Here is a 23,488-nt window from a genome sequence, read left to right on the forward strand (position 1 = left end):
AAGGGTGGCATGCCGGAGGACGTGGCAGGCAGAGGCAGTAGGGTGGAGCTTCGGACAGGACCCAGAGCGGCTGCCTCTCTCCGTGTGGCCCGGCTCAGCCTCCTCGACTTGCCGCGGAAAAAGCACGTGCTTTCTCTCGCGCTATCGTGGTTTGACTCTCATTTTTTGATACTCTTGTCTCTCTCGTTTTGTTTGAATTAGTTAAATTCAGTAAATTACTCTTCCTCCTCAGATCGTTGCAGTTGTGTTTTCTCTCTGTTATCGGCTAGCTCTTTGCCCTTCACCCTCTCCCGGAGCGCACGTGGCCCGGGCTCGGCCGAGTCGCGGCAAACCGTACTGCCCCTTTTTTTTCTCTCCTATTCTCGGGGCCTGTGCCCCCATGTCTCGGACTTATATCTAAGAATATCACCAAAACGCATGGGCTTTGGGAGCCTGCAGTGAAGGCAGCGAGCGCTCAGGGAGCCTGTGAACGGCTCTCCGGCAGTCACCATCAGCACTGGCCTCCGCCCCTGCTGCCCCCCAGCTCCTTCGTCCCAGCACAAGCTCCCACCCAGCCCCACTGACTAGGCAGTCTATTACAGACCCCCACCATACAGACAGACCCCCTACAGGCCTTCACCCGATCTTTATCCATAGACACTCGATTTTACTCTTTCTGGTTGGCAAACAAAAGCAACAGGAATTCTGAATTTCATGTTTCTAAACACTGATGTGATTTTACTAAATCTAACATGCCTGTTGCTTACAGTTATGTTGTATATAAACGTTTGGCACGGGATAAACCAATTAACTCCAGTCACCTGAGACATACAAACAAATGCACAGCACACCGCAGTACTTCACTGCCTACTTATCGAGAATCTAAGAGAACATAACTATCAATCCACTTTTTGTGGCACAGAGACAACAAGAGATGACCATACCACTACAACGTGTGAATAACATGAACAGACCACAGTCACGAGGTGGAAAGTGATGGTGTGCTCATCACAGGTTCAGGCTGCATATTAGGAAAATCACCTTTATCACGAGGGTGATCACCCACTGGAACAAGTTATCTACGGAGGCCAGACTGTATGCAGCTGAAGATGCTGCTACACACTTGGGCTTCCTAATCTTCACTGTCAGACCTATTGCTTCCAGCTTGGCTCCATCCAGTGACCCTCTAGCAGAGTACACTTCAGAGCACCAGAGGTTGACGGAGCTGTGAACCAGAAGCACCTTGATATCAGCTGCACTGGACGTGAGGCCTGCTCCCTGTGTGGCATTCCAGTACTAGGGAGTGTATTGTGATCTATATGTCATTACTAACTTATCTCGTTTAAAAAACACCATGTTCAAATCAAGTACCACATTAGCCACTGTTAACCTTTCCTAATGAAATTTTACTTCAGTGCCTCATTATTTGCCTGGCAAAATTTCAGAGACTAATTTTGGTTCATTTGCAGGTACGTCTCTCATTCGCTGTCTCATTTTTCCAGGTATCATCTTTGGGAATCAATATTTCACCACGTCCTCCAGTTCCAAATGAGCTTCCAGGGATGATGTATTTGGAACTTAGGTTGGCTGACACAGGACGAGCAGAGCATCCACAGGCCCGGTCGCCAATCTTCTTTTTGAGGTGGTCCGGGGGGTTCCGGTCTGCCTTGCAAAGGGAGACGCGGGGAGCTCAGTCCGGCCACGTGCCTCAGAACAGGGCCGATGCCAGGGCCATGGCGGCCCAGGGCGGCTGAGAGGGGCCGCGCTGGGTGGGGCCGAAGGGTGGGGCTGGGGCATTGTGACATCACGGTGCATCACAGTGCGGGGCTGGTATTGAGGCCGTGAGCAGGCAGCCAAGCTCCACTTTGGCCTAGGCCAGCGGTGAGTACAGCAGCAGGGGGAGGGCTGTGCTGGGTTGGGCGCAAACGCCGGCCCGCGGGGGCTTTGGGAGCCTGCAGAGACAGCAGCGAGCGCTCAGGGAGCCTGCGAGCAGCTCTGCGGGCAGTCACCTCCTGCCTCCCAGCTCCCTCACCCCCGCTCCTACCTGACCCCAGGGGCTGTGGCTCCTGGCCCCGCTCCCCCAGCCCCGTGCGAGCTCCCACCCAGCCCCACTGACCTCCCCTCTCTCCCCTCTTCCAGATCATGGCTTTGGTGTTACTGTTAGCCTTGTTGGCGAACAGAAGACTACTTCTTGGTGATAGTTTGGATGCGGACACGCATGAGCACGCGCAGCAGTATGAGGCGTATCTGCAAGAGCAGATGACAAAGCTGCTGCTGGAGACAGAAGACAAGAACGCGGAGGAGAGCAGGATGGGGGTGCAAGGCTCGTACTTCTCTGCACTGCAGTCCTGGAAAGTGTGGGCCTTGGCTGTACTGCTGCTTTTCCTGCTCTTCCTCTTCATCCGCAAACGGTACAGGGAAAGGCAAGCAGCAGAGTTGTCCCAACAGCTGTTTGACCTTTGGAACAAATGCGACAGGGAGATGTGGGAGCCGGTGTGCCACGGAGACCCCGGTGATGTCACCTACGTGAGCAGGTTTTACTCCGAGTTCTCCATTTGGCCGCTGAAGTCCCGGAGAAACAAGTGCAAGGTGGTGGAGGAGCTGGTGGATGAACTTCTGAGCGTCTGTCACACAGTTGCCCAGGGTTACTTCATGCCACGGCTGCAGCCAGCCATTGGGGTGGGCGTTGGCTTTGAAGGCAGGGGTCCCGATGGGTGCTACACTGTCTACCGCATGCTCGTGCCCCTGAAGGCACCCCCGGGCCACGTCTTCCAGTTGGAGGTGGGCCCCAGAGAGAGGATAGGGGTGAGGAACTCCTGCATCCGCGTGGAGCGCCAGTGCACGTGCCAAACGGAGCAGCACATGCCACACCTGATGTGCTTCCTCCACCACCCTGAGGACCAGCTGACAGAGCAGATGCCCAGCCTGCTGCAAACCCTCTGCAACGAGTCCTACCTGGAAATGGAGAAAACCGCAACCTGGTTCCAGGAACTCGTGAGAGAAGCCTGGGTGGCTATGCCTCAGTCGGCCACAATGAACCTCGAGTTGCTGCCCTCCAACCGACACTGCAAGCTCAAGCTGACCACCGCCACCGGCAAAGTCCTCTGGATTGAGCTCATTCTTGGCATACAGCAGGACTCGGAAACGTTCCTGACCTTTGAGTAGGCAGGGGCCGTCGTTATCAGCAGCACGAGGTGGCCGCAGAGACGCGCTGCTGCAGAGATGCACTCCTTCACACAACAGCCAGGCATGCCTGGCACATCGGATTCCATCGCAAACATCTGCAGCTCCGCGTCCCTGTTCTGGAAGGTGGCTACAAAACGACTGACGCCCTACCTGCCACCTGCCGCAGAGCTGAGCATGCTGGACGTGCAGAGAACGCTGCTCAGCAAGCGGGTGCAAGCTCTCTCCAAAGGAAAACCACACCTGAGGGAGCCACACCCCACGCAGTTGAAGAGGCCACTGCATGGACGCCTGAAGCAGACTCCCGTTAACAGCTGGGCAGGGACCAGCCCGCCTCTCCCTGAGCGTCCATTTGTTCTGCCAGCCTCGGCCTCTACAAAAATGGGAGAAACGCTGTGTCCCTGAGTGTCCTGCTCAAGGAGATGCCCCCACAGCCAGCTCCCAGTGCTGTGGTGAGACAGCTTTACAATCACAGAATCACAAAGGCTGCAAGAGACCTCCAGATCATCCAGTCCAACCTGCCACGCACCACCACTATTTCCCACCATTCCCGCAGACACCCAGGTAATACTCCCCGCCGTTCGCTGTACCCCTGGCAAAGGGCATACCATGCTGTGACACAAGCTCCCAGGGGAGCTGAACCCTTCGCTGACTCTCCTCATCCAGCCCTGTCCTTGTTGAAGCCTCTCTGCAACTCGTTTTCCTGCATGCCCGATCCCATGACACACTCCAAACTATTCAGCATACACAGCAATGCAGGTTTGCACTGATAAATCACAGCACCACAGAAGTCACTCGGCAGAGATGGTGCTTCAGACAGTGCCATTCTCCCACATTTTGCAGGAGGTCAATCTGGGTGTGAGAGGGTACATTTTTAACCCGTCTTTTCTTCACAGGGAACAGCGACTGAGTCCCTGATTGCTGATGAAAAGAGGACTACAATGACGCTCTGCCTCCATCCCAGCGGGAAGAAGCGCAACAGCAGCAGCCCTTAGTGGGATGCAGGTATCCAGGAATGGTAGCTAACCAATGCAGATAAAACATACGGCTGAGGAAACAAAGCTCTGATCTAAAAAAAAAAAAAAAAAGTCAACAGATCATAGACTTGTGTTATTTTCATAGGCAATAATTAGCTCCCCTTGTCACTAGATTTCAGAGCTAGCCCTCCCTGATGCCAGGGCTGCCTGCCTCAGACCTCAGGCGCTGCCCAGCAGACCACAGGAGGGAGGCCGCACCCCAAAGGTGCTCCGCTGGAAAAATCCACATTGCTTTGCAACCACATCAGCAACACACGTGTAGGACCACGACGCAGCCAGTGCCTGTACAATGCTTGCAAGCAGAAGCAGGGCACATGTGGGAAAGAAAAATCCATTTCCTTTTAAAAGCATTCATCAGAAGTGAGAAACAGTTTAGCAAATTCACTTCAAGTTCCATCTTCCAAAAAGTAACCACAAGAATTTTCACACGGAATCTCCTGCTTAACTCAGTTGTTGTTTGGTTTTGTTTTTCTTTCCCCCTCTCTTGGAAAATCCGATAGCTAAAGGGATCACCATTAAGGCCTTCACAGAAACCATCACCAGCTTTACCCTTTACTACAGTATATATTCTCTTGTCTTGACAGGATCATTACTCCTGAGTGCTTCTCATTGAGAGGTGCAGTTACCCACACTCTCATCTTCTGCCTGAGAATGCTGTCCCATGCTGTGGGAATACAGGAAGGACTATTCAGAGCAGAAGCTGCAGAGCAAGATAAATAGCATGAGAAGGCAAGGCTGAGAACCCAGGCGTCTCCACAGCGCACAGGAAAAAGAAGCTACAACGTGATTGTGAACTGCCTGCTCTGCAGCTTTGGGGTAAAGAGAACAGTGGAAAATACGCCTGGAATGGGACTGGGAGTCTCAACTAGCATAGATGCCAAAACACCCATAAATAAACTAGGCACGGCAACAAGCGATTTACACACATTACAGCATTCGTTGTGGTCTTCTTTATCAGCATTAGGATCTAAGCAACGCTTCCTGTCTGATATTCTGCCTCAGTGGGGACGAACAAATAAAAGGGACCACCAACCAATTGCAGTAGTCCAATCTGTGTAGTCCAATACGTTGTGTCCATAGGTCTTAGAATCACAGAACACGCCACTTGTATAATCAGTGGGTATTAAGAACGTTATAATCACAAAAAGCACAAGAGAGTTAGGCAAAGTAGACTAAGATAATGAGAGAACAAATGGAAGGCTTACCCTTATACTGGGCTCACCACAAAACACCAGAAGAGGGGATCTCCAGACGAGATCCATCCCCTCTGGTAGCCAGCTCTTAAATAGGGCTAGGAGGAGCCTGGTTCCACCCCTTCTGGCAGCACAGATGAATTGCCTTCACCTGTGCTCCGCTGGCTGACTCATGGCTCGCCTCAGGTGATCAATCAGAGGTTCAGGCCGTGACTCAGCAGTTCCCACACACTCCACCCCTTCGTGGTGTGAACCAATGATCACGTTAACTAAAGGGTAAGCTTTCCCGAATACAAAGATCCGGTATATCGCGACGCTTGTACGATTTTATCGTGACACGTGTTGGGACAATTCATGACGAGTGATGATCAGTGAATGCCCATACTCTTCTATGGGCCAGTGCTCGATGATGTGACTGGAGGCATGAGGTCCTGAGGTGCAGGTCTGTTCTATGTTCCATCAGTCCCATGCAGACCATCACCATGTGTTGCATGTGATCCGACAGCAACACTGGAACGCTTGATGGCATTTTGTTCCTTCCAGTGCTCCTGAAGGCTCACAGACTCACGGGGAGTAATACAGATGTTTCACAGGTACCAGGAGGGGAAGGTCTGCTCTCCAGGGCAAGATACAGGCCGTCTTTCTATCCAGGGTCAACACTTCCGCCTGTACTGGGGCACGTCCTGGCCGCCTGTACCACACCTTCTGGCCGGATGTCTGCTGCTACATAACGATATCAGGCACCAAAGGAGGTGTCCTGATCTGCCACAGGGACACAATGGGGGTCCCTTTAGCAATAAAGATCGGAGCGTTGACCACAATATCAGTAGGCCATGTACCTATTACTGGAGGGACTACTGAGCCTCCCACCTCTAATAGTCTCCCCCAAGATGCAAGTAGGCCACACCACTTGGGTCCTACCTGCACCCAACAAGGCCATTTTATTTTACGGGTACCCGGATCTAAATTCTCAGGGGCAGGGAGCAGAAGATTATTTTCGTTACCAATCTGGGTCAGTGATCCAGTGCCCGTAATTTGGATCCTAAGCGGGGTGGCCCATGTCGTCTGCAACATTCTCAGGGCACTGGGTCTGCTGTCTCGAGGTCTTTCATTCAGGTCCCGCAGGGTTTCATACAGTCTTTTCGTCCACCCCTGCAGGGACTGGGAGTCTGTCTTCAGGGCAGCCTTAAGAATACCGTTACAACGTTCCATGAGGCCTGGTCCCGTTGGATTATATGGCAGGTGGAATCGCCAATCGATTTGTTATTTTCTTCAGCCCAGCGCTGTATCGTTGCACCAGTAAAATGAGTCCCTTGGTCGCTCTCGATGACTTGAGGTGTCCCATAGGCAAACATCAGTTTAGTGAGTGCCTTGATGGTATATGCCTGGTTTGCATTCGGTACTGGATAGGCCTGCAGCAGCCCACTTGCAGTGTCAACACAGGTCAGGGCGTATCTCGCCCCTTTGGAGTGAGGAAGGGGCCGATGTAAGAGGATTGTGTCCCCTAGCAAAATGGGCTGTTGTTTCAGGCAATGATCTCGGTCTCATCTTGGAGCAAGCATCACAATCCTGGCATGCCTGGACGATATCAGATAGCTGTATGGGCAGTCCCCATGCTTTAGCAGCTGCCCACATTGTCTTTTGTCCAGCATGCCGTAGCTTCTGATGTAACCAGTGGGCGATGTTCTCAGATGGTGAATTCTCAATCCATCGAACTTGGGCCAGTGTGTCGGCTTCGTCGTTTCCCAGTGACTGTAAGGGCTGATGACCAGAAACATGGTAGACACGTACAGTCCTGTGTTTGACCGTATTCCATATATCTAACCACACGTCTTTGCCCCAGATCAGTCGGGCGTGGATAGTCCATTCCTGGGTGGCCCACTGTGCAATCCAAAGAGTGAGCCCCCAGTACACAGCCCAACTATCTGTGCAGACGTTCAGGATGCCATCACCGGGTTCCTTGGTTATAACCATCCACACGGCTCGCAGTTCTGCCCATTGGCTGCTCTGACCATCCCCCTCGTCGAGCCAAATTGTCTCGGTGGAAGGATGGTATGCTATCGCTCTCCACTTGCTCGGGTTGCCCTTGCTGGACCCATCTGCATACCAGGCATCTTCAGGGATAGGTTATTTTCCCTCCTGAACGGGACTCTTCTCTGGTGGAGCGACCAGTGTTTCTTTTGGTGCATCACTGTGATACGTCACTGGGCCTAGGATCTTCTGGAGTTCTTCTTTCAAGGGTGATGAAGACAGACTGCTCCTTTGGCTGAGGTAGGCCACCCATCGTGCTACTGTTTGTGCTTGGAAAGCAGAACCTGTCTTAGGAAGCTGGGTCAGATCTTTCACCCACCCCTGAATTGGCAGAGTGGTCTTGACTATAACTGCAGCTGTTTGAGTTATTGGCTCTACTGCCTATAATGCCGAATAGGCAGCCAGTAACTGTTTTTCAATCGTACTGCATCTTTCTTCTGCTCTGTGCCAAACCTGAGACCAGAAACCAATGGGGGTCCAAACAGAGCTTGGGCGTTGCCACAGGCCCCAACCAAAGCCGTCTTGAGTAACATGAACGTCCAACTCACAGCTGGGAGGGTAGGATCGAATATACCCAATGCCTGGGCTTGTTTAACTGCCAGTTTCGCTTGTTGGAAAGCATCCTGTTAGGTTTTCCCCCAGTCCCATAGCTGCCCCTTTTTTGTGAGTCTGTATAGTGGCCTTAGCAGCTGCGCTAAGTGAGGTATAAAGGAACGCCAGTAACTCAATATACCTAGAAACTCTTGCAGCTGCTTTGATGTTGTAGGGACTGGGAACGCCTGAACCTTATCTATGACAGCACTGGGTAGCACTTTGGTCTTTCCTGACCAAACCACCCCCAGGAATTTTACAGACAGGCCTGGACCTTGCACCTTTTGGGGATTTACAGCCCATCCCCTCTGTTGTAAAGAGGTGGTTAATGAATCTGCCGCCTGTCCTACTGCCTCCAGTGAGTCGGATGTCAGCAGGAGATCATCAATATAATGATATAGGTGAACATCATCAGCTTTTGTCCAATCAGCCAGGTCACGCGCCACTAGATTATGACAATACGTTGGTGAATGCACGTCCCCCTGTGGCAGGACCTGAAAAGTCCACTGCCTGCCTCCCCACGTGAACGCAAACCGATCTTGCGATTCCTCAGCAATTGGGATACTGAAGAATGCATTTGCTAGATCTAGGACACAATGATAGGTTTTTATCTCCCTACTCAATGTGTCCATTAGGGAGGCAATATTGGGTACGGCTGCATGAATAGGTGGCGTGACCTTAATTCTCTGTAATCTACTGTCATTCTCCATGTGCCATCCGACTTTCGCACTGGCCTTTATGGGGGAGTTATATGGGCTGTGTGCAGGTCTTATAATGCCCACTTTTTCTAATTCCTGCACCGTTCTCGATATTTCATCTTGCCCACCCGGGAGTCTATACTGTCTGACGTTAGTAATCCGGCGCGGTTTTGGCAGGCAAACAGGCCCATGTTTCGCATGGCCTCTTATTATTGCCTGCACCGCCCGGATACTGATACATCTCTGTTGAAGTCTGAACTCTCCCACGGTTGTCTGGAGAGCCAGACCCCATAGAATATCTATGCCCAGGATGTATTCTTGGACTGGGGCAATAGACACCTTGTACTCCTGGGGTGGGAGACGCCCAACCCCCAACATGTTTTAAACATGTTTGGGTGACAGGGATAATCTGTCCCCCAAAACCACCAATCATCACTCTGTCCCCATCAAATTTCCCCGGATCTCCATAGATAATTCATGTTTCTGCTCCAGTGTCTACCAATGCCATCACTCTCTGAATATTTTTTCGGGACCAATTAATCGGTAATTCTACATAGGGCCTCTGGTCCCATCTGGAGGCCCTACGGGGACTAACATCCCTTGTCACGCCATGAATTGTGCTATGGCCAATTCTTTTGCTTCTGGTGGCTCAGGCATTGTGACCCGAGACACCTGAGGTGGCTTTATTTTTTTTTTTTTTTCTATTTGGAACAATAAAATCCACGTTGTTGTTGGTACCCTCTCTATAACCCTCACCCTTGATTTCTTAGGGTAGCTCTGGAATTTTTGATTGTCCTTTAGTTGCCTTCAGAGCTGGAGAAGGACATGGTTTGGCTGGCGGTCAATCTTCGCAAATTGAACCCCAGCCCAAATTAAATCATTAAACATTTGGTTTCGGGATACCCTTCTGGGTCTCGATGGAGGAGCTTGAGTAGCCGGCATTCTGGTTTTACTTACAGCAGGATCTCTGCTTCTTCCAATAGCCAAATATTGCGCCTAGTCCGCAGGCGTTCTGTTTCTCCCAAGTCGGCAACTAACTGGGCAGCCTGCTGCACTACGGCCTCTGAGGCCACCAGGGGATTTAATACAGAGACTAGGGTACCATAGAGATGGGAGGGAGCTTGCTGTAAAATTAAATCTCTCGTCCCTGCTGAAAATTTAACCATATCAGCGCCATCAAATGTGTCTCTTACACATATAGCCTCTCTTACACCCAGTGCTCAGATATACTTTTGGATGTCCTCCATGGAGGACCACATGCCTGTATGCAAAGGTATGTCCGATTTATTTGGCCACACCATACGGCAGGCTGCCATTAACCATTCTATTACAGAATGGTTTTTGTCACAATATTGATTACCCACATATAACCTCTGTCTGAGAGCAGGATGGTCAGTCCTGGTGGCCAACTTGGCTATTTCTGGGCCATTCACCATGACACTTTCTGCCCCAGAATCCCACAGTCTTAATAACCAAGCTGGCACACTTTCTCTAGGCTTCTGCCGAAATCGCTGTACTAAATCCATCAATTCTGTTGCCGTGTATGGCCGGGCCGTTACATGTAAATGAGTCTGGGCAGGGGGCCACTGATCAGGCAGCACCCCTGCCGGTCTGCACTGCACTTTTTTTGTTTTCTGGGTTATGACAGGACGGACTTCTAGTGGATCGGTCAGCATTGGATATTCAAGATCTAATTTGGATTTGTTATTTTCCTGATCAACGAAGTCTGTTGATTCAGGAGTCTGGTCATGGTTTATTGAAATGTTACGAACTTGGCCTACTGGAAGATGCAGAATTGGCTTCCTCCCTGTTAATACGCCAAGTTCGTGCTCCAGTTTTTCAATACAGTCTTTTAAAAGTTGGTTTTCATTTCCTAAAGTATTATTTCTTACATCCGCATGATTTAAGGCACTTAATAGTGGCCATGCCACTGTGGAAGCAGCCAGACATCTTTCTTCAGCAATAAGCACATCCCTGCTAAGTCCTTGAAAGCAATCTGCCATGCGATACGAGGAGATATTGCCCATAACGCGTAAGGGACGCCGTTTTTCAATGATAACTGCTCACTCATAATAGGGGGATCCCGCAAATCCTGGGATCTGCCCTGGAATCATTGTCTCGAGAGGAGTATTCTTCTCCTCCTTCACCCACTTATAGAAATTCCAAAGAAAAGACGTGATGTAAATATTAGTATATTTGGCCTACCTGGCTCGCCAAGTGTATAATCAATGGATATTAAGATATTTAATCAGTGGGTATTAAGATGTTATAATCACAAAAAGAACAAGAAAGTTACGCAAAGTAGACTAAGATAATAAGAGAGAATAAATGGAAGGCTTACCCGTATGCTGGGCTCACCTACAAAACACCAGAAGAGGGGATCTCCAGACGAGATCCATCCCCTCTGGTAGCCAGCTCTTAAATAGGGCTAGGAAGGGTGGAGCCAGGCTCCACCCCTTCCGGCAGCACAGCTGAATTGCCTTCACCTGTGCTCCTCTGGCTGACTCATGGCTCGCCTCAGGTGATCAATCAGAGGTTCAGGCTGTGACTCAGCAGATCCCATACACCACTGTTAATCTTTCCCAATCAAATTTTACTTCAGTTCCTCGTTGTTTGCCTGGCAAAATTTCAGAGACTAATTTTGGTTCATTTGCAGGTACGTCTCTCATTCGCTGTCTCATTTTTCCAGGTATCATCTTTGGGAATCAATATTTCACCACGTCCTCCAGTTCCAAATGAGCTTCCAGGGATGATGTATTTGGAACTTAGGTTGGCTGACACAGGACGAGCAGAGCATCCACAGGCCCGGTCGCCAATCTTCTTTTTGAGGTGGTCCGGGGGGTTCCGGTCTGCCTTGCAAAGGGAGACGCGGGGAGCTCAGTCCGGCCACGTGCCTCAGAACAGGGCCGATGCCAGGGCCATGGCGGCCCAGGGCGGCTGAGAGGGGCCGCGCTGGGTGGGGCCGAAGGGTGGGGCTGGGGCATTGTGACATCACGGTGCATCACAGTGCGGGGCTGGTATTGAGGCCGTGAGCAGGCAGCCAAGCTCCACTTTGGCCTAGGCCAGCGGTGAGTACAGCAGCAGGGGGAGGGCTGTGCTGGGTTGGGCGCAAACGCCGGCCCGCGGGGGCTTTGGGAGCCTGCAGAGACAGCAGCGAGCGCTCAGGGAGCCTGCGAGCAGCTCTGCGGGCAGTCACCTCCTGCCTCCCAGCTCCCTCACCCCCGCTCCTACCTGACCCCAGGGGCTGTGGCTCCTGGCCCCGCTCCCCCAGCCCCGTGCGAGCTCCCACCCAGCCCCACTGACCTCCCCTCTCTCCCCTCTTCCAGATCATGGCTTTGGTGTTACTGTTAGCCTTGTTGGCGAACAGAAGACTACTTCTTGGTGATAGTTTGGATGCGGACACGCATGAGCACGCGCAGCAGTATGAGGCGTATCTGCAAGAGCAGATGACAAAGCTGCTGCTGGAGACAGAAGACAAGAACGCGGAGGAGAGCAGGATGGGGGTGCAAGGCTCGTACTTCTCTGCACTGCAGTCCTGGAAAGTGTGGGCCTTGGCTGTACTGCTGCTTTTCCTGCTCTTCCTCTTCATCCGCAAACGGTACAGGGAAAGGCAAGCAGCAGAGTTGTCCCAACAGCTGTTTGACCTTTGGAACAAATGCGACAGGGAGATGTGGGAGCCGGTGTGCCACGGAGACCCCGGTGATGTCACCTACGTGAGCAGGTTTTACTCCGAGTTCTCCATTTGGCCGCTGAAGTCCCGGAGAAACAAGTGCAAGGTGGTGGAGGAGCTGGTGGATGAACTTCTGAGCGTCTGTCACACAGTTGCCCAGGGTTACTTCATGCCACGGCTGCAGCCAGCCATTGGGGTGGGCGTTGGCTTTGAAGGCAGGGGTCCCGATGGGTGCTACACTGTCTACCGCATGCTCGTGCCCCTGAAGGCACCCCCGGGCCACGTCTTCCAGTTGGAGGTGGGCCCCAGAGAGAGGATAGGGGTGAGGAACTCCTGCATCCGCGTGGAGCGCCAGTGCACGTGCCAAACGGAGCAGCACATGCCACACCTGATGTGCTTCCTCCACCACCCTGAGGACCAGCTGACAGAGCAGATGCCCAGCCTGCTGCAAACCCTCTGCAACGAGTCCTACCTGGAAATGGAGAAAACCGCAACCTGGTTCCAGGAACTCGTGAGAGAAGCCTGGGTGGCTATGCCTCAGTCGGCCACAATGAACCTCGAGTTGCTGCCCTCCAACCGACACTGCAAGCTCAAGCTGACCACCGCCACCGGCAAAGTCCTCTGGATTGAGCTCATTCTTGGCATACAGCAGGACTCGGAAACGTTCCTGACCTTTGAGTAGGCAGGGGCCGTCGTTATCAGCAGCACGAGGTGGCCGCAGAGACGCGCTGCTGCAGAGATGCACTCCTTCACACAACAGCCAGGCATGCCTGGCACATCGGATTCCATCGCAAACATCTGCAGCTCCGCGTCCCTGCTCTGGAAGGTGGCTACAAAACGACTGACGCCCTACCTGCCACCTGCCGCAGAGCTGAGCATGCTGGACGTGCAGAGAACGCTGCTCAGCAAGCGGGTGGAAGCTCTCTCCAAAGGAAAACCACACCTGAGGGAGCCACACCCCACGCAGTTGAAGAGGCCACTGCATGGACGCCTGAAGCAGACTCCCGTTAACAGCTGGGCAGGGACCAGCCCGCCTCTCCCTGAGCGTCCATTTGTTCTGCCAGCCTCGGCCTCTACAAAAATGGGAGAAACGCTGTGTCCCTGAGTGTCCTGCTCAAGGAGATGCCCCCACAGCCAGCTCCCAGTGCTGTGGTGAGACAGCTTTACAATCACAGAATCACAAAGGCTGCAAGAGACCTCCAGATCATCCAGTCCAACCTGCCACGCACCACCACTATTTCCCACCATTCCCGCAGACACCCAGGTAATACTCCCCGCCGTTCGCTGTACCCCTGGCAAAGGGCATACCATGCTGTGACACAAGCTCCCAGGGGAGCTGAACCCTTCGCTGACTCTCCTCATCCAGCCCTGTCCTTGTTGAAGCCTCTCTGCAACTCGTTTTCCTGCATGCCCGATCCCATGACACACTCCAAACTATTCAGCATACACAGCAATGCAGGTTTGCACTGATAAATCACAGCACCACAGAAGTCACTCGGCAGAGATGGTGCTTCAGACAGTGCCATTCTCCCACATTTTGCAGGAGGTCAATCTGGGTGTGAGAGGGTACATTTTTAACCCGTCTTTTCTTCACAGGGAACAGCGACTGAGTCCCTGATTGCTGATGAAAAGAGGACTACAATGACGCTCTGCCTCCATCCCAGCGGGAAGAAGCGCAACAGCAGCAGCCCTTAGTGGGATGCAGGTATCCAGGAATGGTAGCTAACCAATGCAGATAAAACATACGGCTGAGGAAACAAAGCTCTGATCTAAAAAAAAAAAAAAAGTCAACAGATCATAGACTTGTGTTATTTTCATAGGCAATAATTAGCTCCCCTTGTCACTAGATTTCAGAGCTAGCCCTCCCTGATGCCAGGGCTGCCTGCCTCAGACCTCAGGCGCTGCCCAGCAGACCACAGGAGGGAGGCCGCACCCCAAAGGTGCTCCGCTGGAAAAATCCACATTGCTTTGCAACCACATCAGCAACACACGTGTAGGACCACGACGCAGCCAGTGCCTGTACAATGCTTGCAAGCAGAAGCAGGGCACATGTGGGAAAGAAAAATCCATTTCCTTTTAAAAGCATTCATCAGAAGTGAGAAACAGTTTAGCAAATTCACTTCAAGTTCCATCTTCCAAAAAGTAACCACAAGAATTTTCACACGGAATCTCCTGCTTAACTCAGTTGTTGTTTGGTTTTGTTTTTCTTTCCCCCTCTCTTGGAAAATCCGATAGCTAAAGGGATCACCATTAAGGCCTTCACAGAAACCATCACCAGCTTTACCCTTTACTACAGTATATATTCTCTTGTCTTGACAGGATCATTACTCCTGAGTGCTTCTCATTGAGAGGTGCAGTTACCCACACTCTCATCTTCTGCCTGAGAATGCTGTCCCATGCTGTGGGAATACAGGAAGGACTATTCAGAGCAGAAGCTGCAGAGCAAGATAAATAGCATGAGAAGGCAAGGCTGAGAACCCAGGCGTCTCCACAGCGCACAGGAAAAAGAAGCTACAACGTGATTGTGAACTGCCTGCTCTGCAGCTTTGGGGTAAAGAGAACAGTGGAAAATACGCCTGGAATGGGACTGGGAGTCTCAACTAGCATAGATGCCAAAACACCCATAAATAAACTAGGCACGGCAACAAGCGATTTACACACATTACAGCATTCGTTGTGGTCTTCTTTATCAGCATTAGGATCTAAGCAACGCTTCCTGTCTGATATTCTGCCTCAGTGGGGACGAACAAATAAAAGGGACCACCAACCAATTGCAGTAGTCCAATCTGTGTAGTCCAATACGTTGTGTCCATAGGTCTTAGAATCACAGAACACGCCACTTGTATAATCAGTGGGTATTAAGAACGTTATAATCACAAAAAGCACAAGAGAGTTAGGCAAAGTAGACTAAGATAATGAGAGAACAAATGGAAGGCTTACCCTTATACTGGGCTCACCACAAAACACCAGAAGAGGGGATCTCCAGACGAGATCCATCCCCTCTGGTAGCCAGCTCTTAAATAGGGCTAGGAGGAGCCTGGTTCCACCCCTTCTGGCAGCACAGATGAATTGCCTTCACCTGTGCTCCGCTGGCTGACTCATGGCTCGCCTCAGGTGATCAATCAGAGGTTCAGGCCGTGACTCAGCAGTTCCCACACACTCCACCCCTTCGTGGTGTGAACCAATGATCACGTTAACTAAAGGGTAAGCTTTCCCGAATACAAAGATCCGGTATATCGCGACGCTTGTACGATTTTATCGTGACACGTGTTGGGACAATTCATGACGAGTGATGATCAGTGAATGCCCATACTCTTCTATGGGCCAGTGCTCGATGATGTGACTGGAGGCATGAGGTCCTGAGGTGCAGGTCTGTTCTATGTTCCATCAGTCCCATGCAGACCATCACCATGTGTTGCATGTGATCCGACAGCAACACTGGAACGCTTGATGGCATTTTGTTCCTTCCAGTGCTCCTGAAGGCTCACAGACTCACGGGGAGTAATACAGATGTTTCACAGGTACCAGGAGGGGAAGGTCTGCTCTCCAGGGCAAGATACAGGCCGTCTTTCTATCCAGGGTCAACACTTCCGCCTGTACTGGGGCACGTCCTGGCCGCCTGTACCACACCTTCTGGCCGGATGTCTGCTGCTACATAACGATATCAGGCACCAAAGGAGGTGTCCTGATCTGCCACAGGGACACAATGGGGGTCCCTTTAGCAATAAAGATCGGAGCGTTGACCACAATATCAGTAGGCCATGTACCTATTACTGGAGGGACTACTGAGCCTCCCACCTCTAATAGTCTCCCCCAAGATGCAAGTAGGCCACACCACTTGGGTCCTACCTGCACCCAACAAGGCCATTTTATTTTACGGGTACCCGGATCTAAATTCTCAGGGGCAGGGAGCAGAAGATTATTTTCGTTACCAATCTGGGTCAGTGATCCAGTGCCCGTAATTTGGATCCTAAGCGGGGTGGCCCATGTCGTCTGCAACATTCTCAGGGCACTGGGTCTGCTGTCTCGAGGTCTTTCATTCAGGTCCCGCAGGGTTTCATACAGTCTTTTCGTCCACCCCTGCAGGGACTGGGAGTCTGTCTTCAGGGCAGCCTTAAGAATACCGTTACAACGTTCCATGAGGCCTGGTCCCGTTGGATTATATGGCAGGTGGAATCGCCAATCGATTTGTTATTTTCTTCAGCCCAGCGCTGTATCGTTGCACCAGTAAAATGAGTCCCTTGGTCGCTCTCGATGACTTGAGGTGTCCCATAGGCAAACATCAGTTTAGTGAGTGCCTTGATGGTATATGCCTGGTTTGCATTCGGTACTGGATAGGCCTGCAGCAGCCCACTTGCAGTGTCAACACAGGTCAGGGCGTATCTCGCCCCTTTGGAGTGAGGAAGGGGCCGATGTAAGAGGATTGTGTCCCCTAGCAAAATGGGCTGTTGTTTCAGGCAATGATCTCGGTCTCATCTTGGAGCAAGCATCACAATCCTGGCATGCCTGGACGATATCAGATAGCTGTATGGGCAGTCCCCATGCTTTAGCAGCTGCCCACATTGTCTTTTGTCCAGCATGCCGTAGCTTCTGATGTAACCAGTGGGCGATGTTCTCAGATGGTGAATTCTCAATCCATCGAACTTGGGCCAGTGTGTCGGCTTCGTCGTTTCCCAGTGACTGTAAGGGCTGATGACCAGAAACATGGTAGACACGTACAGTCCTGTGTTTGACCGTATTCCATATATCTAACCACACGTCTTTGCCCCAGATCAGTCGGGCGTGGATAGTCCATTCCTGGGTGGCCCACTGTGCAATCCAAAGAGTGAGCCCCCAGTACACAGCCCAACTATCTGTGCAGACGTTCAGGATGCCATCACCGGGTTCCTTGGTTATAACCATCCACACGGCTCGCAGTTCTGCCCATTGGCTGCTCTGACCATCCCCCTCGTCGAGCCAAATTGTCTCGGTGGAAGGATGGTATGCTATCGCTCTCCACTTGCTCGGGTTGCCCTTGCTGGACCCATCTGCATACCAGGCATCTTCAGGGATAGGATATTTTCCCTCCTGAACGGGACTCTTCTCTGGTGGAGCGACCAGTGTTTCTTTTGGTGCATCACTGTGATACGTCACTGGGCCTAGGATCTTCTGGAGTTCTTCTTTCAAGGGTGATGAAGACAGACTGCTCCTTTGGCTGAGGTAGGCCACCCATCGTGCTACTGTTTGTGCTTGGAAAGCAGAACCTGTCTTAGGAAGCTGGGTCAGATCTTTCACCCACCCCTGAATTGGCAGAGTGGTCTTGACTATAACTGCAGCTGTTTGAGTTATTGGCTCTACTGCCTGTAATGCCGAATAGGCAGCCAGTAACTGTTTTTCAATCGTACTGCATCTTTCTTCTGCTCTGTGCCAAACCTGAGACCAGAAACCAATGGGGGTCCAAACAGAGCTTGGGCGTTGCCACAGGCCCCAACCAAAGCCGTCTTGAGTAACATGAACGTCCAACTCACAGCTGGGAGGGTAGGATCGAATATACCCAATGCCTGGGCTTGTTTAACTGCCAGTTTCGCTTGTTGGAAAGCATCCTGTTAGGTTTTCCCCCAGTCCCATAGCTGCCCCTTTTTTGTGAGTCTGTATAGTGGCCTTAGCAGCTGCGCTAAGTGAGGTATAAAGGAACGCCAGTAACTCAATATACCTAGAAACTCTTGCAGCTGCTTTGATGTTGTAGGGACTGGGAACGCCTGAACCTTATCTATGACAGCACTGGGTAGCACTTTGGTCTTTCCTGACCAAACCACCCCCAGGAATTTTACAGACAGGCCTGGACCTTGCACCTTTTGGGGATTTACAGCCCATCCCCTCTGTTGTAAAGAGGTGGTTAATGCATCTGCCGCCTGTCCTACTGCCTCCCGTGAGTCGGATGTCAGCAGGAGATCATCAATATAATGATATAGGTGAACATCATCAGCTTTTGTCCAATCAGCCAGGTCACGCGCCACTAGATTATGACAATACGTTGGTGAATGCACGTCCCCCTGTGGCAGGACCTGAAAAGTCCACTGCCTGCCTCCCCACGTGAACGCAAACCGATCTTGCGATTCCTCAGCAATTGGGATACTGAAGAATGCATTTGCTAGATCTAGGACACAATGATAGGTTTTTATCTCCCTACTCAATGTGTCCATTAGGGAGGCAATATTGGGTACGGCTGCATGAATAGGTGGCGTGACCTTAATTCTCTGTAATCTACTGTCATTCTCCATGTGCCATCCGACTTTCGCACTGGCCTTTATGGGGGAGTTATATGGGCTGTGTGCAGGTCTTATAATGCCCACTTTTTCTAATTCCTGCACCGTTCTCGATATTTCATCTTGCCCACCCGGGAGTCTATACTGTCTGACGTTAGTAATCCGGCGCGGTTTTGGCAGGCAAACAGGCCCATGTTTCGCATGGCCTCTTATTATTGCCTGCACCGCCCGGATACTGATACATCTCTGTTGAAGTCTGAACTCTCCCACGGTTGTCTGGAGAGCCAGACCCCATAGAATATCTATGCCCAGGATGTATTCTTGGACTGGGGCAATAGACACCTTGCACTCCTGGGGTGGGAGACGCCCAACCCCCAACATGTTTTAAACATGTTTGGGTGACAGGGATAATCTGTCCCCCAAAACCACCAATCATCACTCTGTCCCCATCAAATTTCCCCGGATCTCCATAGATAATTCATGTTTCTGCTCCAGTGTCTACCAATGCCATCACTCTCTGAATATTTTTTCGGGACCAATTAATCGGTAATTCTACATAGGGCCTCTGGTCCCATCTGGAGGCCCTACGGGGACTAACATCCCTTGTCACGCCATGAATTGTGCTATGGCCAATTCTTTTGCTTCTGGTGGCTCAGGCATTGTGACCCGAGACACCTGAGGTGGCTTTATTATTATTTTTTTTTTTCTATTTGGAACAATAAAATCCACGTTGTTGTTGGTACCCTCTCTATAACCCTCACCCTTGATTTCTTAGGGTAGCTCTGGAATTTTTGATTGTCCTTTAGTTGCCTTCAGAGCTGGAGAAGGACATGGTTTGGCTGGCGGTCAATCTTCGCAAATTGAACCCCAGCCCAAATTAAATCATTAAACATTTGGTTTCGGGATACCCTTCTGGGTCTCGATGGAGGAGCTTGAGTAGCCGGCATTCTGGTTTTACTTACAGCAGGATCTCTGCTTCTTCCAATAGCCAAATATTGCGCCTAGTCCGCAGGCGTTCTGTTTCTCCCAAGTCGGCAACTAACTGGGCAGCTTGCTGCACTACGGCCTCTGAGGCCACCAGGGGATTTAATACAGAGACTAGGGTACCATAGAGATGGGAGGGAGCTTGCTGTAAAATTAAATCTCTCGTCCCTGCTGAAAATTTAACCATATCAGGGCCATCAAATGTGTCTCTTACACATATAGCCTCTCTTACACCCAGTGCTCAGATATACTTTTGGATGTCCTCCATGGAGGACCACATGCCTGTATGCAAAGGTATGTCCGATTTATTTGGCCACACCATACGGCAGGCTGCCATTAACCATTCTATTACAGAATGGTTTTTGTCACAATATTGATTACCCACATATAACCTCTGTCCGAGAGCAGGATGGTCAGTCCTGGTGGCCAACTTGGCTATTTCTGGGCCATTCACCATGACACTTTCTGCCCCAGAATCCCACAGTCTTAATAACCAAGCTGGCACACTTTCTCTAGGCTTCTGCCGAAATCGCTGTACTAAATCCATCAATTCTGTTGCCGTGTATGGCCGGGCCGTTACATGTAAATGAGTCTGGGCAGGGGGCCACTGATCAGGCAGCACCCCTGCCGGTCTGCACTGCACTTTTTTTGTTTTCTGGGTTATGACAGGACGGACTTCTAGTGGATCGGTCAGCATTGGATATTCAAGATCTAATTTGGATTTGTTATTTTCCTGATCAACGAAGTCTGTTGATTCAGGAGTCTGGTCATGGTTTATTGAAATGTTACGAACTTGGCCTACTGGAAGATGCAGAATTGGCTTCCTCCCTGTTAATACGCCAAGTTCGTGCTCCAGTTTTTCAATACAGTCTTTTAAAAGTTGGTTTTCATTTCCTAAAGTATTATTTCTTACATCCGCATGATTTAAGGCACTTAATAGTGGCCATGCCACTCATCTTTCTTCAGCAATAAGCACATCCCTGCTAAGTCCTTGAAAGCAATCTGCCATGCGATACGAGGAGATATTGCCCATAACGCGTAAGGGACGCCGTTTTTCAATGATAACTGCTCACTCATAATAGGGGGATCCCGCAAATCCTGGGATCTGCCCTGGAATCATTGTCTCGAGAGGAGTATTCTTCTCCTCCTTCACCCACTTATAGAAATTCCAAAGAAAAGACGTGATGTAAATATTAGTATATTTGGCCTACCTGGCTCGCCAAGTGTATAATCAATGGATATTAAGATATTTAATCAGTGGGTATTAAGATGTTATAATCACAAAAAGAACAAGAAAGTTACGCAAAGTAGACTAAGATAATAAGAGAGAATAAATGGAAGGCTTACCCGTATGCTGGGCTCACCTACAAAACACCAGAAGAGGGGATCTCCAGACGAGATCCATCCCCTCTGGTAGCCAGCTCTTAAATAGGGCTAGGAAGGGTGGAGCCAGGCTCCACCCCTTCCGGCAGCACAGCTGAATTGCCTTCACCTGTGCTCCTCTGGCTGACTCATGGCTCGCCTCAGGTGATCAATCAGAGGTTCAGGCTGTGACTCAGCAGATCCCATACACCACTGTTAATCTTTCCCAATCAAATTTTACTTCAGTTCCTCGTTGTTTGCCTGGCAAAATTTCAGAGACTAATTTTGGTTCATTTGCAGGTACGTCTCTCATTCGCTGTCTCATTTTTCCAGGTATCATCTTTGGGAATCAATATTTCACCACGTCCTCCAGTTCCAAATGAGCTTCCAGGGATGATGTATTTGGAACTTAGGTTGGGTGACACAGGACGAGCAGAGCATCCACAGGCCCGGTCGCCAATCTTCTTTTTGAGGTGGTCCGGGGGGTTCCGGTCTGCCTTGCAAAGGGAGACGCGGGGAGCTCAGTCCGGCCACGTGCCTCAGAACAGGGCCGATGCCAGGGCCATGGCGGCCCAGGGCGGCTGAGAGGGGCCGCGCTGGGTGGGGCCGAAGGGTGGGGCTGGGGCATTGTGACATCACGGTGCATCACAGTGCGGGGCTGGTATTGAGGCCGTGAGCAGGCAGCCAAGCTCCACTTTGGCCTAGGCCAGCGGTGAGTACAGCAGCAGGGGGAGGGCTGTGCTGGGCCGGGCGCAAACGCCGGCCCGCGGGGGCTTTGGGAGCCTGCAGAGACAGCAGCGAGCGCTCAGGGAGCCTGCGAGCAGCTCTGCGGGCAGTCACCTCCTGCCTCCCAGCTCCCTCACCCCCGCTCCTACCTGACCCCAGGGGCTGTGGCTCCTGGCCCCGCTCCCCCAGCCCCGTGCGAGCTCCCACCCAGCCCCACTGACCTCCCCTCTCTCCCCTCTTCCAGATCATGGCTTTGGTGTTACTGTTAGCCTTGTTGGCGAACAGAAGACTACTTCTTGGTGATAGTTTGGATGCGGACACGCATGAGCACGCGCAGCAGTATGAGGCGTATCTGCAAGAGCAGATGACAAAGCTGCTGCTGGAGACAGAAGACAAGAACGCGGAGGAGAGCAGGATGGGGGTGCAAGGCTCGTACTTCTCTGCACTGCAGTCCTGGAAAGTGTGGGCCTTGGCTGTACTGCTGCTTTTCCTGCTCTTCCTCTTCATCCGCAAACGGTACAGGGAAAGGCAAGCAGCAGAGTTGTCCCAACAGCTGTTTGACCTTTGGAACAAATGCGACAGGGAGATGTGGGAGCCGGTGTGCCACGGAGACCCCGGTGATGTCACCTACGTGAGCAGGTTTTACTCCGAGTTCTCCATTTGGCCGCTGAAGTCCCGGAGAAACAAGTGCAAGGTGGTGGAGGAGCTGGTGGATGAACTTCTGAGCGTCTGTCACACAGTTGCCCAGGGTTACTTCATGCCACGGCTGCAGCCAGCCATTGGGGTGGGCGTTGGCTTTGAAGGCAGGGGTCCCGATGGGTGCTACACTGTCTACCGCATGCTCGTGCCCCTGAAGGCACCCCCGGGCCACGTCTTCCAGTTGGAGGTGGGCCCCAGAGAGAGGATAGGGGTGAGGAACTCCTGCATCCGCGTGGAGCGCCAGTGCACGTGCCAAACGGAGCAGCACATGCCACACCTGATGTGCTTCCTCCACCACCCTGAGGACCAGCTGACAGAGCAGATGCCCAGCCTGCTGCAAACCCTCTGCAACGAGTCCTACCTGGAAATGGAGAAAACCGCAACCTGGTTCCAGGAACTCGTGAGAGAAGCCTGGGTGGCTATGCCTCAGTCGGCCACAATGAACCTCGAGTTGCTGCCCTCCAACCGACACTGCAAGCTCAAGCTGACCACCGCCACCGGCAAAGTCCTCTGGATTGAGCTCATTCTTGGCATACAGCAGGACTCGGAAACGTTCCTGACCTTTGAGTAGGCAGGGGCCGTCGTTATCAGCAGCACGAGGTGGCCGCAGAGACGCGCTGCTGCAGAGATGCACTCCTTCACACAACAGCCAGGCATGCCTGGCACATCGGATTCCATCGCAAACATCTGCAGCTCCGCGTCCCTGCTCTGGAAGGTGGCTACAAAACGACTGACGCCCTACCTGCCACCTGCCGCAGAGCTGAGCATGCTGGACGTGCAGAGAACGCTGCTCAGCAAGCGGGTGGAAGCTCTCTCCAAAGGAAAACCACACCTGAGGGAGCCACACCCCACGCAGTTGAAGAGGCCACTGCATGGACGCCTGAAGCAGACTCCCGTTAACAGCTGGGCAGGGACCAGCCCGCCTCTCCCTGAGCGTCCATTTGTTCTGCCAGCCTCGGCCTCTACAAAAACGGGAGAAACGCTGTGTCCCTGAGTGTCCTGCTCAAGGAGATGCCCCCACAGCCAGCTCCCAGTGCTGTGGTGAGACAGCTTTACAATCACAGAATCACAAAGGCTGCAAGAGACCTCC

The 23,488-nt window shown here is 51.7% G+C and overlaps 2 protein-coding genes across 9 annotated transcripts in view; both read right to left on the reverse strand.

Moving 5' to 3' along the window:
* The window catches only part of SYT16 (synaptotagmin 16), a 121,101-nt gene that overhangs the window by 47,036 nt on the left and 50,577 nt on the right, over window positions 1-23,488 (reverse strand). The window lies entirely within an intron of this gene.
* LOC128086992 (uncharacterized) lies at window positions 1,914-20,975 on the reverse strand. 5 transcript variants are annotated; one of them, XM_052696113.1, is made up of 2 exons: window positions 15,323-16,032; window positions 1,914-4,231 (listed from the first exon to the last, which is right to left on the reverse strand). In XM_052696113.1, exon 2 carries the CDS (start codon window positions 3,445-3,447, stop codon window positions 2,164-2,166), a length of 1,284 nt encoding a protein of 427 aa, XP_052552073.1. In that variant the 5' UTR covers window positions 3,448-4,231; window positions 15,323-16,032; the 3' UTR covers window positions 1,914-2,163. The 5 variants fall into 5 exon arrangements, with proteins under 5 accessions (XP_052552073.1, XP_052552076.1, XP_052552072.1 ...); XM_052696116.1 differs by lacking the exon at window positions 15,323-16,032 and adding an exon at window positions 11,054-11,070; XM_052696112.1 differs by lacking the exon at window positions 15,323-16,032 and adding an exon at window positions 5,405-6,116.

Source organism: Tympanuchus pallidicinctus, unplaced genomic scaffold (assembly GCF_026119805.1).
Source record: "Tympanuchus pallidicinctus isolate F22 unplaced genomic scaffold, pur_lepc_1.0 scaffold3, whole genome shotgun sequence".
Classification (NCBI taxonomy): Eukaryota; Metazoa; Chordata; class Aves; order Galliformes; family Phasianidae; genus Tympanuchus; species Tympanuchus pallidicinctus.